The 15549-nt window shown below is 42.7% G+C and overlaps 1 protein-coding gene across 4 annotated transcripts in view; it reads left to right on the forward strand.

Moving 5' to 3' along the window:
• MYB (MYB proto-oncogene, transcription factor) overlaps positions 1-15438 on the forward strand; it is a 28204-nt gene extending 12766 nt beyond the window's left edge. Inside the window, exons 10-16 of one of the 4 annotated variants that reach the window (XM_035538437.2) lie at positions 24-386; positions 1918-2060; positions 2452-2566; positions 2653-2778; positions 3462-3572; positions 4131-4238; positions 13996-15438. In XM_035538437.2, the coding sequence (XP_035394330.1) occupies positions 24-386; positions 1918-2060; positions 2452-2566; positions 2653-2778; positions 3462-3572; positions 4131-4238; positions 13996-14112 (1083 nt within the window). In that variant the 3' untranslated portion in view covers positions 14113-15438. The remainder of the gene's footprint in view (positions 1-23; positions 387-1917; positions 2061-2451; positions 2567-2652; positions 2779-3461; positions 3573-4130; positions 4239-13995) is intronic. The other 3 variants (XM_035538438.2, XM_035538439.2, XM_035538440.2) reach the window with 3 other exon arrangements.
• The last annotated feature ends 111 nt before the right edge of the window (positions 15439-15549 follow it).

Below are 15549 nucleotides of genomic sequence, written 5' to 3' on the forward strand. Positions count from 1 at the left end.
CCGTGCCTCCCACGTTGTTTCAGGATCCTTCATCATGGGGTGATCTCAGCAGTTTTGAATTCTTTGAAGACACAGACACTTCGGCTAGCAAAGCTCCCTCAGGCAGAGCCGCACAGCTTCAGCACAGAGCGGCCAGTGCATGTAGACCTCCAGGACACCCCACCACAAACCTGAGCAAAATCTTGTCGAGTCAGGGCCTTCCTGGCTCACCAAAGTCCTTGTCTGCCTCACAGGGCAGCCCGGCTCCGTGGGTGCTTCTTCGCAAAAGGAGAGGGCACTCCAGCCCCTTAGCCAGTGGCCACAGTAGCGCCTCGGTACTGGCTGACGGCAGCAGCTCAACTCCTAAGCGCTCCCCTGTCAAAAGCCTGCCCTTCTCTCCCTCGCAGGTAGATCAAGACTTCTGCACAGATGTTACTAATTCTCAAAAGTCACCGCAGTGTTAACAATTTAGAAACTAATCCCTTGGAACAAATGACTAATTGCCGTTGCGCTTGTTGATTTCACTCCGTGTTTGAATCTTCTCACTGCTCCTAGTCTTCACCACTGGGTCCAGATCACCAGCAAGCTAACTGTTGATTCTCTTCTTTTAAATTCATCTGTGGGGCTTGGGTTTTTGTTTGTTTGTTTGTTTGCTTGATTTGGATCATTTTTGTAGGAGAGTACGATTGCTTGCTTTGCTTTTGCTGTTAACTCTTTCAACTACCAGAGTTTAACATTTCTGATCATTTGTAATACTTTCCATCTCTGTCCACTTACAGTATGATTCACATTGACATAGAAAACCCCAAGCTGCATTTAAATAGCATTCAGGTTGTGAGACAAACTGACAACAACCAGAAAATTCAAATCGTGGCTCGCCATCCTCAATACCAGCCATGTGGGGTAGAGTGGAGTAGGAATGAGGAGAAAATTGGCCTCTTAAAATTGCCTGGTGTGCACTTTGAAATTCCTGTCCATTGTTACTTTGTTTCACAGCTGTGGCACTATTTAAAAGTGTTGTGTTTTGGATTTGTTTGTCTGTTTCTGTTGTTTTTGCCTTGGTTTGGCGTTAGTCTTTAAAGTCAGAGAAACACTATTGCATGAAGGTTACCAAAAGATTGCAAGTAATGATCTCCCACTATATCTCCAGTTATGCATTAGGTATTTTAATCATATATCGTTTGCCCAGTGAAACGATACCACGACACTCACAGATTTGTAGACACTAGAAACGGAAGCCACATTTTAGGTTACTAAGTAGAACTCAATGCAGAAGCGATTTTCTCCAGACTGTTACCACTGCCTCCTTTTCAGTCAGCTGTCTCCATTCCAAAACATTCCATGCAGCCATCACAGGAAGCAATTTTCATTTTATGCTGTGATAGTGGAGCACTTTGTTTTGAGAGAGAGATGGTAGGAAATTTTGCTTACTGTCGTAACTGCTTTATTTACTACTTCAAAAATTCCTAGATTGTCCTAATAAATCTTTGTGGAGTTTAGCCCCATCTCCTGTGAGTTTCTTTTTGAAACATCCCCTACTCATTTTCACTTGGTTCTTACCTCGAGCAAGAGGTAAGACTCTTACCTTACTGCTCTTAATATTAATTACAATATATGTGCAGAAAATACAAATCAGGTTTTTAAGATTTCTCTCATAAAGTAATGGAGAAAGTTTCTGATTGGAACCGAGTGTCATTTTGTTTGTAATTTCCCACTCTGGAAATGCTAGTTTTTGCTTCCTGAATGCTCCAAACTGAGTACAGTTTTGTCACATAGTCTGATACCCCACATGCACCTGCCCATATTGTAGAAACAGGAGATTTACTTGCAGCAATGAGAGGGAAATGGTTTCTTTTCCTTCTGTTCAATAAAGTCAATTTAAGAAGTCAGCCTTGCAATCTAGATGGTCTTGCTGATTTTTCCTTTTCCTGCCTACAGTTCTTAAACACCTCATCCAATCATGAAAATCTGAACCTCGACAACCCTGCGCTAACTTCCACACCGGTGTGTGGCCATAAGATGGCTGTTTCCACCCCATTCCACAGGGACCAGACTTTCAAAACTCAGAAGGAAAATCATGTGTAAGTCTGTAATCACATTTTGTTGTCAGATTCTTTAGGGTTAATTTTTTCAGGTTTGCACACAACCAAAGTTCTGGGTAACTGTATGCTTCCTGTGGAGATGCGCTCTAATACATTCAGATTTTTCTTAGTTTGGAGTAAAACTTCCACTGTATAACTTCAGAGATGGGTTATTGTCATTCACATAGACTCACAAGTTTTTTTTAAACAAAGCCATACTGCCTTACCACAGTTAAATAGATGTTCTTCCAGAAAAGCAAAATGGAGTATATGATTGATGGAAAATATTTTTCAGAGTCTTATCACTATCGTTGCCTCTATGCGTGTATTTTTGTAAGGTGCTAATATTTCTAAGCATGTTCCTTTGAAGTTTTTCTCCCTCTTTCTAAAGTTTCAGAACTCCCGCAATCAAGAGGTCGATATTGGAGAGCTCTCCGAGAACACCCACTCCATTCAAAAACGCACTTGCAGCTCAGGAAATCAAATACGGTCCTTTGAAGATGCTGGTAAGAAGGAAACAATGATAAAAGTTGCTTTGATATTAGTGCAGAGGGATGTTCTGGGACTTGCATGTAACGTTTCTTCCTTTCAGCCTCAAACTCCGACTCATCTTGTAGAAGATCTGCAGGACGTTATCAAGCAGGAGTCGGAGGAATCTGCGATAGTGGCTGGGCTACATGAAAGTGGACCCCCTTTGCTGAAGAAAATCAAACAAGAGGTAAATCACAAACTTACCTGAGGCAATTTAATTCAGCCCTCTTTGCTGAGAAACTTAGACCAATACCATTTTCTGTTAAATAGATGTGTCTGTTTTTCTTTCATGTGAGCCCCAAGATCTTAGTGTCGGTTCTATATAGTGTACTAGGCATGCCTAATTCATCTCCCATTGATTTCCATAGAAGTCTTTTTGCTGTTTTCAGCAGGGGTTTGCTTGGGCTGTTCTAATGCAGTTTTCATTTGAAACTTAAAAAGAAAAAAAATTAGACAGGAATTTGGATTGAATCTTTCTAATATTGGTGAAAACTATAGAAGAACCCCACAGGAACCAAGCTACATGGAGTGACTTAGAAACCTGAACATTTGAGGATGTTGCATTATATTACTTTGTCACTAAAATTCTAAAAATACTTATATTCTCAAGCCTTTTTAGGGGATTAAACTCTTGAATACTGACAGAGCACTGAGTGCAAGTATTCAAAGTTTTATTAGGAGAGGATTTTTTTTTTGAGAACCTTGAACATGCTTTTCAACAAAGAGCAAGGTTGCTGTAAAAGAAAGTACTGTAAATGCGTTGTGCACAGCTGTGAAGAATATTTGTTCGATTTGTTAAACAACTGACAGATATATCTCCTTCTGGTCAGTTAGATACTGTTTTTTTCATGGTTCCTTTCCTGCTTTTAGGTGGAGTCTCCAACAGATAAAGCTGGAAATTTTTTTTGCTCGAATCACTGGGAAGGGGAAAACCTGAACACTCAGCTCTTTACACATGCATCTACTATGGAAGATGTGCCAGTAAGTGCAAGCTTTCACACCACTAAATGATTTTTTTTTTCTGTTTTGCACCCCTTTCAGTTCTTAAAAGGAAAAGATTTTTATGGTTGACCTTTCTCACCAGTAGGCATTACTAATTACATCCATATTGTTTTCCTGTATTAAGCACATAAGAAGCAAAATTGTGCTCTTAATTAGATCACTGTGATGCATATAGAAGGCCGCAGAAGTTGCAGTCCCTGAAAAAGCCCTTAGTCTTTATAAAAAGCGCGCACGTGGAGGGCATCTGTGCCTGGGTATAGAAATGAGTGGGTCTCAGAGTTAAAACTGTTAAAAGAAGAAGACACTCTGTTTTGTTTTGTGCAGAGAAGACCTGGCATATTCGTGGTTCCCTTTGTCCCACCAGACTGCTTGGTGCTGCTGTTGTTCTTGCACTCGGGAGTTTCAGGCTGAGGTGTGCTCCTAGGCAGAGCATGCGTTTGTGGCAGTTCAAAGTCAGGCCGGGTTTGCTTTTAATATGTTCAAATTCAGGTTGTTTTCTTGAGTTCCTGACAACAATTTTTTTCTTTCCCTGTTCAGAATCTTCTTACCAGCTCCATTTTAAAAATGCCAGTGTCGGAAGAGGATGGTAATTTTCACAAAACATTTGCCGTACCTAGGAACAGGCCACTAGCTAGTCCACTGCAGGTAACAAAAAATACCCTTTATATATATATATATAAATGTCCTTTATGTATATGTATATGTATATATGCCTAATGCTTTCTGACAGACTGATTTTAGGCTGTTGGATAAGGGACAACATTCAGATGAACATGGTTGAGGATCTCAGCATGCTTGTGGATGCAAGGAGATGGTGCTCAGAGCAGTGCTGGGGAGCTGAGCGTGGCAAAGCCCTGCACGTGGGGTGCTGCATCTCAGCAGGCTCCGGTGTTGCAGGGGTGGGATAGTCCCTGGCTGGCTTTCACATCGCGCCAACCATTACTCACCAAAGCAATTCCCAGGCACGGTGCAGGAGCTAACGTGGGCCGGAGGCTTTTTCCTGCAGACTTGTTGGACGCAGTTGTGCTGTTTTGGAGAGCGGGAGGGTTTGATAGTAGGGCGCTGGCCAGAACTTGTTAGCCAGCCTGGGGCGGGAGGAGGGACTCTGGCAGCCCCGGTGCGCAGGTTCGGGTGCGCAGGTTCGGGTGCAGCCGGGGTTCCCTGAGCGCTAGCTGCGGCAGCACACTGGAGGTGCAGGAGCCTCCTAAACGCTCCTTGTACGTCCTGAGGCCTCTGAGCTGAACTAAATGTGCGACACTTTTAATGCAAGACAGATGTCAGGCTGGGTTTTGGGCACGTAGGCTTCTTCCAAGTGCTAGCAATTGTATACATTTGCTATGCTTTTGCTATTACATCGGGCCTGATCCAAAGCCCACCAAAGGCATTAGCAGCCTTTTTGTCAATTTGTGTAGGCTTCAGATCAGGCCCTCCAACCTCTTTCAGAGAACAAAATGCAGTGTAGATAATGATTAATTGTACTTTCACCACAACCCTTATTTTTGAGGTGGATGAATAAGTGATTTTACATCCCTTCTCCACATGGGTGAGTTGAGGGAGAGCGTGTCATTCCCCAGAGTGAGTCACTGTCAGACTTTTTTAATTTAATTTCCTTAAATTATAACTCCACAGTTCCTGACTTTCAGAAAGATAGTCCACGTGGCTAAAACTTTCTTTCCCCTCTCTCTCTAAAATTTACAGTAGGGGTTATTTGCAGTAAAAAAGAATGAACAAAACCTGGTTTAGATTAAGCATCTCTAGCCTGGCATTATAAAGATATTAAAATTTCACACATGTCCCCGTTTTTGCATTTCAAACATCAGTAATATATGCTGATGGCAGTAACAGACCTGTGTGAGAACTGGATTTTTATTTCGTAGGAATTCCATGGTTTCATCACCTATTTTCCCTTTGAAATGTGAATGAAACAGCCTGAAATTTAAACAAAGCAAACCACTTCCGGATGAAACATTACAGTTTACTGTGGAGCAGGTTTACGTTTTGCATTGTAGAGTCTTTTGGTGAGAACAGCTTCGGGGAGCAGGGTCGGTGTCTCCCCTCTGCAGGGGGGCGTCCACAGGGGCAAAGACTCGCACTCACACTCGCTGATTTGCTCTTTGCTCATGAGCTGCACCATGGTGGGGGTCCAGAGAAGGGTTTGAAGACTCGCCCTCTCCCTGCTATCTGAATTCAGGGCAGTCATTTGGGGACTGACCTCGAATCATCTCATGGCGGAGCAGCCCAGGGCTCCCACTCTGTGGGCACGTGTGCCTGGGCTCTCTGGTGCCTGGCCACATCCAGCACGCGGACCCCAGGCTCCTCCGCAGTAGACTTAGGGCAAAATTTTCAGGTAGCTAAACAGAACATGGCGTGGGTTGTCCTGTTACATGGTGGTTGCCTGCGCTCTGCCTGTAATAAAAATGGAGCATCTGAGGCGCCTGTAGAGTAGGATCTTTTGATCTTGGGTATAACAATGTTATGTTTCCTGCTATCTAAAAATAATTTCTTTACAAGCTGCTATAAACGAAAGGGCTTGTTTAACCTACTCTTCTAACTCATGCTGGTTTTGGCCAGGAAGTTTATACAAATAAGGTTGTGGGCTATTCTGGATCCCATTCTTTAGTCCTTGGTCAGGAAAAACCTTTAGTTTTGCATGCTAAAAGTCAGGTATTCTCATTGTTTGGATAAAGATGACTTTTGCTTAGGTAGAACTGAGTTAAAAAGGATTTCCCAACTCATCTCAGTGTTTAAAAAGTGTTGAACTGAAAGAAAAAGCAGTTGTAAAAAGCCCCCAAATGAATACTTAGTTGCGGCTTCTTTGTGTACCAGTATGAAGGTAAAATTATTCTACTTGCCAATGAAGAAACACTGAGTGTTTCAACTGAAATGTAACCTAAACAAAAAAAAATGAGGTTAGAGGCATATGTGTCTGCAGCATAGACAGGTTTTTCAGAATGAAATACAGTCATTTCATGACAATGCTGTACTGGGTGTCCACTGCTGCACAGTCTTAGTGCCACAGCTATGAGGGGAAATCTTCTCCCCCAACAAAGCTTGCTTGGCCCCCAAGAGGGGAATTTGGTGTCATACAGCACCAAAAAGAGCTGTGGTCTGGATCTGATTCATGCCAGAACGGGTGCGTTGCTGTTGTGTCCCTGTGTTTCTCCCCATCTACGACAGGGCAGCCATGTGCCTATCTTGAGGACACAGCCTGTCTAAAGGGTGCAAAGGTGCAAAGCAATTGAAAATGCTGGTATTTGCGCTTCATTTTTGACTTGTAGCATTTTGTACGTGATCAGATTTTAGCGTCTTACTGTTTTGTGCTTTCCATCTTTTTGTTGTATTGCCCATGTACACGTATTCACACGCACACACACGGATGTACACACACTGAACTAAATCCATCGATTCCATGCAGGTAGAAATGAAACACCAGGGAACTCGTCAGGGTGAAATTTAATTGTGGCTGCATATGTTTACATTGCTGCTGTTAATACTTTGGGACTGATCCAACAATTCTTACTGAGGCAAATTCTCATTGACTTCAGTCCAAGTACGAATTATAGCACTCCTTCCACATTGGGATATGTGCATGGAGAGGGAAGAGAGAAAGAGCGCTACACTTTTTTTTCCCCAATACTCTTTTAATTGTTCCTAAAATTCTATTTTGTTTTAAATTTCAACTCACATAAGAGGGAAGTAGTATGTTTACCAGCCTGCAACATTTTTCATTGCTTTAGTAATTTGCACCGCATTTACTTAAAGAAAAAGATTCATGGCTAGCCATAAGCTCAGCAAAGTGTTTGATTACTTACAAACGTTCAAAGCAAACTCTTAAAGGTATTTTTGACCACATTTTGGATGCACAACTGATCATACGCAACTTGGTAAATGATAGCTGATGACCGTATCAGTTGGCATGATGTGATTCGCCATCACTTGAGAGGAACAGCGTGTGACATCATTTGGCAGGCAAGGGCAGGATATAACAGCACAGGGAATGTGGCAGTATCAGTATTACTTGTCAGAACAAAGGGAGAAAATGTCCTTAAACCCAAGGAGTTTGGGGTTCATTCTCATTTGATCCCCTCTGTGTAAAACGCTGGGTGCAAAAGCATCTGTGTGTAGAACCTTTCTAGTAAGGTGTGAAGATTCAGCCTGCATTTTTGTCCTGCAGGGCAAATCTTATGGTTTTGCATTGGGTATTCTCTTTCTGGCAGGAACAGGAGATGTCTTGCCATCCCCAGGTGTTGCCTAAGCATGGAATTAGTCTTACACTGCATTGCATGGATCCCAAATATTTTTGCTTTATAGTGGTAGAGTTAGTTACAACCAGTGTTCTATATTTTTGTCACTCATACCACGCTCAGTTTCAATGCAGGGAGATCTTGGCCTCCCTAGGAATTTTTTCAAGTGTTAAGATTCTGGGGTAGCGTATGAAGCCCACATTGAGGCAGACTGATGATCTATACAGAGCATTTGCTTGAATTGCACCAAATAAGTGGTTACATAAAAACTATGTTTCTGGCTGTTCCTGTCTAAAAGTTATGTTTTATTTCTCATTATGTTCTGTAGCCAGTCAAACAAGTAGCAGTACATAATTCAAACTATCCTAACATAGACATTTTAACAGTTAGAAAAGTAGGCTAAATTGTAGGCCATCCACCTAACCCTGCAGGCTATCAAAAGACACCATGAAATGGAGCCTTTTAAGAAAATAGCGCTGCTTTGATATCTTCTTCCCCCAGTAACAAAGGAAACAACACAAGGTAAAAGCCCTGCAAGCTAAAGAGAATGTTCTTAAACCCATAGCTCCTGTCACTTTCCATTTTTTAACCACAGACTGACACGTTTCAGCTCGAATTTCCTGACTTTCAGCGGTTTATGTAACCCTTTTCTTTAAAGAGTAAGTTTAAAGGATTTTAAAACAGTTACTTGGTTAACCTTTTCAAGAGCATGAGCTGTCATTAGCCTTAATTTTCTCCATTTAAAAAGCAAGTTGTGGAATTTCATTTACAGCTAGTTGGAAGACAGAGCTTATAGGCGAGGCAGCAGGCTCTCCTGCAGCAGCAGACCTCAAGAGGAGCCTTTCTCTGGCTTTCCTCCATGCCTCTTTCAGGGAAGAAAATCTCAAAGTCTCATACTCTGCTTTGTTTAATCTAGGGAAAGGGGAAAACATGCTGTGTTCAAGTCCTGTGAGTTTCAAGATTTACATAGCAAAGAAAAGTAGCTGTGAAGTTCTCCCGCACCAACGTTATCTGTTCTCTCCTGATCTGTACAGGAGCTGTGCTTTGCGCAGGTGAGGAAAGCAAAGGGAGGTTGGAAGGTACAGGTCGGTCATTGCAGGTTTTCTTCCCAGAGCAGCAGAATTTAGGTTGTGAACAGTTCAGGAGTTGTAGCTGCCACGAGCAGGTGATGGTCTTGCAGCTTTCAGAAGCTGTGGAGCAGTTGCAGAAAAGGGAAGGCTTGGCAGTCAGCCATTTGCAGCCATGTGTTCTCATCTGTGAATAAAAATAAAATTACTTAAGGTCCAAACTAGAAGGGTACCGAAGATCCTAATGTGAGTTGCAGGTGCTCAGACCATTTCCATCTCTCCCCCATGAGTCTTACTTAGAAAGCTCATACTTCTCAAACAGGAGTTTTGTCTGAGTAAGGGCTTCAGGGTTAAGCTCTTAAAAGCACCATCAAATAGCTCCGCCTGGCACTGGTATCAGGCTTTTAATAAAAGCTGAAGAGTTTGGCTGTTTTTTTCTTGCACATGTAGCAAGCTGTATTTCTGAACAACTGCAGAAACCACAGAGTTTGGAGAAAGTCTGTCCCACGCCCCAGAGAAAAACTCGCAGAAATAGTGCTCTGCCTTAGGAAATGGAGTGGAGTAGTAGAGTTGTTAGCTGGTCGTTGCTGTCTGCTCGTGATCAGTAGAAGAGCTTCCCTTGGTTCTGCATTCTTACGGAGTAGAAAACCAAACTGTTATGCATTATATCCATCACATCCTGCTGGGAAAATCCTTTGTTTAGGGCACTGGCATTGATTGTTTCAGTGCTTAGGAAGGAATACTGCGTTTCTGTTGTAAGCCTTCTCTTCTGTGGCATGTTCTGCAGATTTGGCTAATGTGACGCAAACGTATGTAACACCAGCAACTTTGCTGGAGTTGCTGAAGACATCTGTCAGCGCAGCGGGGATTTAAAATCTGTCTTTTAAAATATTTCTTTGCCCAAGCACTCATACAGCACTTGCAGCAGTTGGCGAGCTCTGCAGGGCACTGCTGCAGTGGCGTTTGGTTTTGCTCTCCCGTCACAGGCAAGGTGTCATGATGCAGGAACTCTCATACAGCGCATGAAGAGGCAGGCTCGAGTGCAGAGAGTTTGAAGAGCACCTTTCCAGAGGCTTTTCTTTCCTTACTCTTGCCTGTTTTCTCTAGATGGTCCAAGTTTTTATTTAAAGTGCTTTAACTGGATATCCCAGTTACAGCTCTGACAGCTTGTTTACTGTTCACATCTGCCCAAGGGCAGTTGAAGGCACATTACAGGATAAGTGAGGTAGTCCTGCTGCCAGGAGAAGGATGTGCTGGTAGGATTACTGAGGTTAAAAAAAAAAAAAAAAAAGAAAAGAAAAAAAGAACCGGGGGGAACAACATAGCTGGAACTGTACCATGGGTCTGTAATTTTATGCTATGGGAACTCACAGTAGCATACCTTCTTCTTCCCTTACTCCCAGTTTTAATTTTAAAAACTGCTGTGCATGGAAGAGAAAAATGCAGCTATGGAAATACTGGCAGACAAGGCTTAAATTCTTTTAATTAACAGCAAAATTAAGAGTAGTGTCCTGCTCTTTGAGCCAATAAAAGACATATTTGGAATGAATCATACTGCGGAAATCCCTTTCTTTCCCCACTGGCTAGGGATTTAGGTGCCAAAAGGAACACCTCACTCTTAGACGGCTGAATTTAAGTGGAATGAATCCCCTGAACTGATGAAAACATGCGCATCAGTTTCAGTGGGTTTGGGGTCAGGCCTTTTGGCTTCTAATTACAAAGCTTCTGCATTTCCATCCATTGATCGGCAGAGTTGGACCTTTAAAAGTGATAGGGGAGATAAAATGAGCTTTCTCCAAAAGGAGTGTTTTAACTGTGTTTCTGGGCTGTTTTCCTGCATGCCCCTAGCTTTTTGCCTGGTTCTCTTCTCTGATGAGTCTGGGAAGCGCTGTTGTCTGCCGGGCACTGACGCTTTCTGGTAGCAGAGCGCTGTCGATACTCGCTGAGACGCTGACATGGAAGGAGACAACGTGTTTCTCAGTCTCCAGTTTTGCTTCCCCTTTTTACTCGGTGATCCCTAAGCTGCGGGTGTTCAGCCCCGGAACCTGGGTCGTGAGACCCAGCGCTCCCTGCCAAGAGTGGAAGCGGAGTTTCTCGCATTCAGATGACTTTCACACATGCCTCCGGCGCTGCGCTGCAGGGCTGGCAAGGCAAAGGCATTGTGCTTTGTTATGTACTTGCTGCTCAGAGCCAAGACTTCACACAGAATATGTTTATTAAAAATGCCTACTGTAAATGTTATGTGAGTTCCCCGGGATAAAATTGAAAATTCCCAGTAAGTAGGCTGCTTTAGTAAATACACCACTTTGGGTCAAATTCTGCATTTGCCATCTTCAGTGAGACTGGAAAGTTAGTCTCATTTTATATATTGCCCTAGGAGGAAAAAAAAAAAAGTGTAAGGTATTTCTGGGAAAATAATACCAAGGTTGAAACTCAGTGAGGCAGCCTGTCCCACACTGTCTCTGCAGCAGAATTTCGTGCAGGCAGGAGTTGGGGATCCGACTGATCCTCCCATTGCTTCCCATGCCGACTGCACCCTGATTCCCCAGGGTGCTGGGACACCCTGGGACACCCTGGGAGAGGGCAAGGGGTTACAGCCCATGCAGCTTCTGCTGCTCCTCTGACATCAGGCTAAGCGAAGACCAGGCTTTAGGTGGAATGAGTGACATGTAGCAGCCTGCTGAGATGTTGGAGATAGCAGGATACTGATTTTTTTTTTCTTTTCTAAGCACATGGCTCTTAATACAAAGAGCTCAGTGTAGATACTAACAATTAAGCCTAATTTATGAAATCGGGACACTACTTGCCTGAAGTTACTTCCAGTTTTTAAAAATTGGGCTTTTCCTAATATGTTTCCAGTTATTTAGGGGACTGCTGATCTAACTTTTTTAGACCAGTGCTTTGAAGTGTTGGAAGATCACAGGGAAACATTGGCTGGACACGTATTTCTGTCCTTCAAAATGATGGATATTTTGGAACTACCAATTGCTTTTGAGGTGCACAGACCAAATCTGACTTCTAAGTAAGACTAATGGCATTGCACCAGCCATTAGCTTGATACCTGATTGATGCAAATGTCTCTGAGATAATACAGGAAAGTGCGTTAGTCCCACTGAGGAGCTATAGGAGGTTGCAGGTTCCCAGCTGATGTAGGCACCTTTGTAAAAGTTACCCTGGAAGCTGTCTAAGCAAAACATAAGAGAAACTGTGGCATGTCCCATGCGTGTCTGCAGCACACAAAAAGTGTGTCACACCTGGTTTTGGCTGTGGTGTGTACCCGAGGCTGAGCCACAGCACAAAGTATACAGCCCACTCAGGCTGAACAACACCAGAAAGAGGTGTATCATGTTTGTTCACTTCACAGAGGTGGCTTTCCCACAAAAAGCTGCAGAAACTAATGATTTGAGGTCAGGCCTTGTTCTCCTTCACACGGAGAACTCCTACTGAAACTCGGCAAGAGTTTTGCTTGCAAAGAGATGTCAGGAGCAAAGGCAACATTTGAAGCATGTCTACAGGGAAGAGAAAGCCATGTCTGGGGAATCGCAGAGGACTAGCATGCTTGTCCCCATCTTGGTTGTGCTTGTTCTTTGGTTTTGTCCCTTTTGAGCCTGTAAGCTCTCCAGAACAGGGAACCTCCATCCTTGTGTCTGTACCAGTACCCTGATTAGGGCAAGTAATGAAATTTATCTACATTTTGTCTGTTGCAGAGCCTTTTGACCATACATACGCACCAGATAACACTGTTTACAGTCTGAAGAGCATTCTCTGAGAGCGTAGTTTAAGGATCCTCTTGCACAGCTAGCAACTAGAAGGAGCATCATAAAGAGCCATGGGCATGTCAGGACACTTCTGCTCTTAGCAGACAGTTTGCAGTCCACTCATTATGCTTCATCCAGTGTCCTAGTTATTGGGAGGGCTTTGGCCATCTTGTTGAGTGATGTAGATCTTGAAATGCAAAGATGATTCTGTTGAAAGCAGACGAAAACAGATTTGTCTCCTGATTTGTCTTTGTTGGTGGATCCTGGGCTTAGACCTTCTTAACCTCGAAGAGTACTTTGACCCCCCTTTTTGGCAGGCAACCTTCAGCTGAGGACAGCTGTGTGCTTTTTTGGAATGCAGGGCGTTCATGCAACTGCTTCTATATAACAATCTAGTTTTTATTTAGGGCTTAATGAATACCTCAATGTGGAAAAACAGATGGACTGAGTAAGTGAAAGAGTTCAAGAAATAAAACAAAACGTGTGTATAAGTGTGTGTGTTATACTGCTAAATTCCAGGAGCTTTGAAATTTCTTTACTGTTTATAGCTCAAGGCAATGCGAAACATCTCGCATGTGTAGTGAGTAAATAAACACACTGCACACAGCCTTCTGTGCAGATATGTTTATCTCACTTTAACATTATACTAAATGGTGTCTCTAACCTCCATAAATACCACAAGAAGTAAAATGGCTTACTTGATAATTAAAATGCTGTTTCTGCCAAGGGTCCCCCCACATCTCTTCTCTTTTGCCAGAGGAGCTCTGCTAATGGGCACGTGCTAATCGCTGCGCACAGGTGAAAGCAGCTTTGAGTGCAGGCCTGTTTGTTAGCTGTGGTCAGGCCATCGGGATCATCGGGGTGGTTCAGGGAGTGCAGAGGCATTGCAGCTGCATCGTTAGAATGAGGGCTCAGCAGTCATTTTTCTGTGGTTACTGCACCAAGCATAACTGAAGGTTTTAACCTGCCTGTGCCCTGTTGACTGTAAAGTCCACCTGCAAATAAAGTGTCTGTTTAGACCTTTAATGGAGAGGAAAGATGAAAGGCGAGGCTGTAAATGTGGACTTGTAGAGAAGAAACCGAGTGGGAACTTGGGAGGTTTTGAATCCTGGCTCTGCTGGGTGGTCTGGTCTGCCCATCCCTCAGGTCGCAAGCTGGGAAGCAGGGACAGCATGTTTTTGGCTCTTGTGTCGAGGCTTCACTTTCTGTGGAGATGGCACAACATCCCGCTGCAGGTTCGCGCAAATCTTAATGGCAAGTTTGCAGCTCAAGGGACGCAACCAATTCACTCGATGTTCACCCCAAATCTCCCCACTGTTTCCTTCCAACTCAGCATCTGAACAACGCTTGGGAGTCGGCGTCCTGCGGGAAGATCGAGGACCAGATGGCCCTGACCGACCAGGCACGCAAGTACATGGCCTCGTTCCCAACCCGGACTCTGGTGATGTGAAAGGGCCGACGGACTTCTCCGGAGAAGCATTATGGTTGTCAAACACTCCACGTTCGCTGGGAAGTCCCTGTTCCTCTGCGTGAAGACTTTCATTGAATGGGAGACAAGCCTATCTTTGTTGTGGTACAACAGTTGGGAGCAGCACGAAGTGCATTTAGTCACTGAGCATATATATTCTTGTTGGATTTCACCCAACTTAAGAGGATTTTTTTTTTTTGAGTAAGTGATACTTGCCTAAATTATTAGGTACTAAGTTTTAATCAGTAATTAATGATCTTAAGTGCAGACTTATAATACAGGTAATTTTTTTTTTGTACTTTCTGAGATCAAGCAGACCTAATGCACCAGTATTGTTATTTCAGTGATGTGCTATCCAGGGGTGGGGTTTTGTTTGTTTCTTTTTTATTTTTTTATAATAAAGAGCGGGTACTCAAACAGATTTATTTTAAATCACTGAACAAAATGCATTGGTGTAAAATACCGAAGTGAAAAGCATTACTACACACGCTAGTCTGTGCAAAGGGGGAAAACTGATCCAAGATCGTGAATGCTCAGACGTCCATGCCTCTTGAAATACTCTTTCATCCTGTTTATGGTTCTAGACCATTATACATTGTGTGTTTCTGTTGGGGGGAGTTAATTAGCTTGCTTTAAAAAAATATTACTGTATGAAACATAGATTTATGAGAAAAATTATATTTTTATTCAGTAATTTAATTTTGTAAATGCCAAATGAATACTGTGTTTTGCTGCTACAGACCTTAGCGTGTAGACATGCTGCTAGTGTAAAAGGAGCAGTAGAGCTTTATATGGAAAGAAAACAGATGTTGATGTTAGCTAATTGACTATGCACTAGCATTTCAGACCTTTTTATTTTAAATTTTTTTTACATCATTTATATTTTTCCCTTTTTTTTATAAGCAATATTTTTGAACACTGTTCCTGGGAGATTTTTTTTGTCTGGATGTGTTGTTTTGTTTCTCATTGGTTTATAACAGCATGCATTGCACCTTCACATGTTTGGGAGAACACTGTCTTGTTCATGTTGTCTGTTTTGTTCCATGTCTAGCTAATTGTTCCCTAACTTGGGTCTTGTGTACTGAATCAGGTTCTTAGAAATACATGGTTCTTTGTACTGCCATACCAAACCTTTATCGATATGGCAAAACACTGATTTTATTTTATTTTTTTTTAATTTTTATTTTTTTTAATAACAGCCTCTGACTTTGCTGCCTTAATAGCATTTGGTGCAGCTTCATCTGCACTTAATTTTTTATATGACAATGTACTGCCTTGTAGATAAATAAAGTGTGTTCTTTTTTACTTAAACCCACATGGTCTCCTAATCTTGTTTGTCTTTAATGTTTTGGCAGTGTTGTTATAGGCAACAATCAAGCCACGAAGGTTTTTTTCCAGCACACTTAGATAAGTGAGGAA

This window comes from Cygnus atratus, chromosome 3 (assembly GCF_013377495.2).
Source record: "Cygnus atratus isolate AKBS03 ecotype Queensland, Australia chromosome 3, CAtr_DNAZoo_HiC_assembly, whole genome shotgun sequence".
NCBI lineage: Eukaryota > Metazoa > Chordata > Aves > Anseriformes > Anatidae > Cygnus > Cygnus atratus.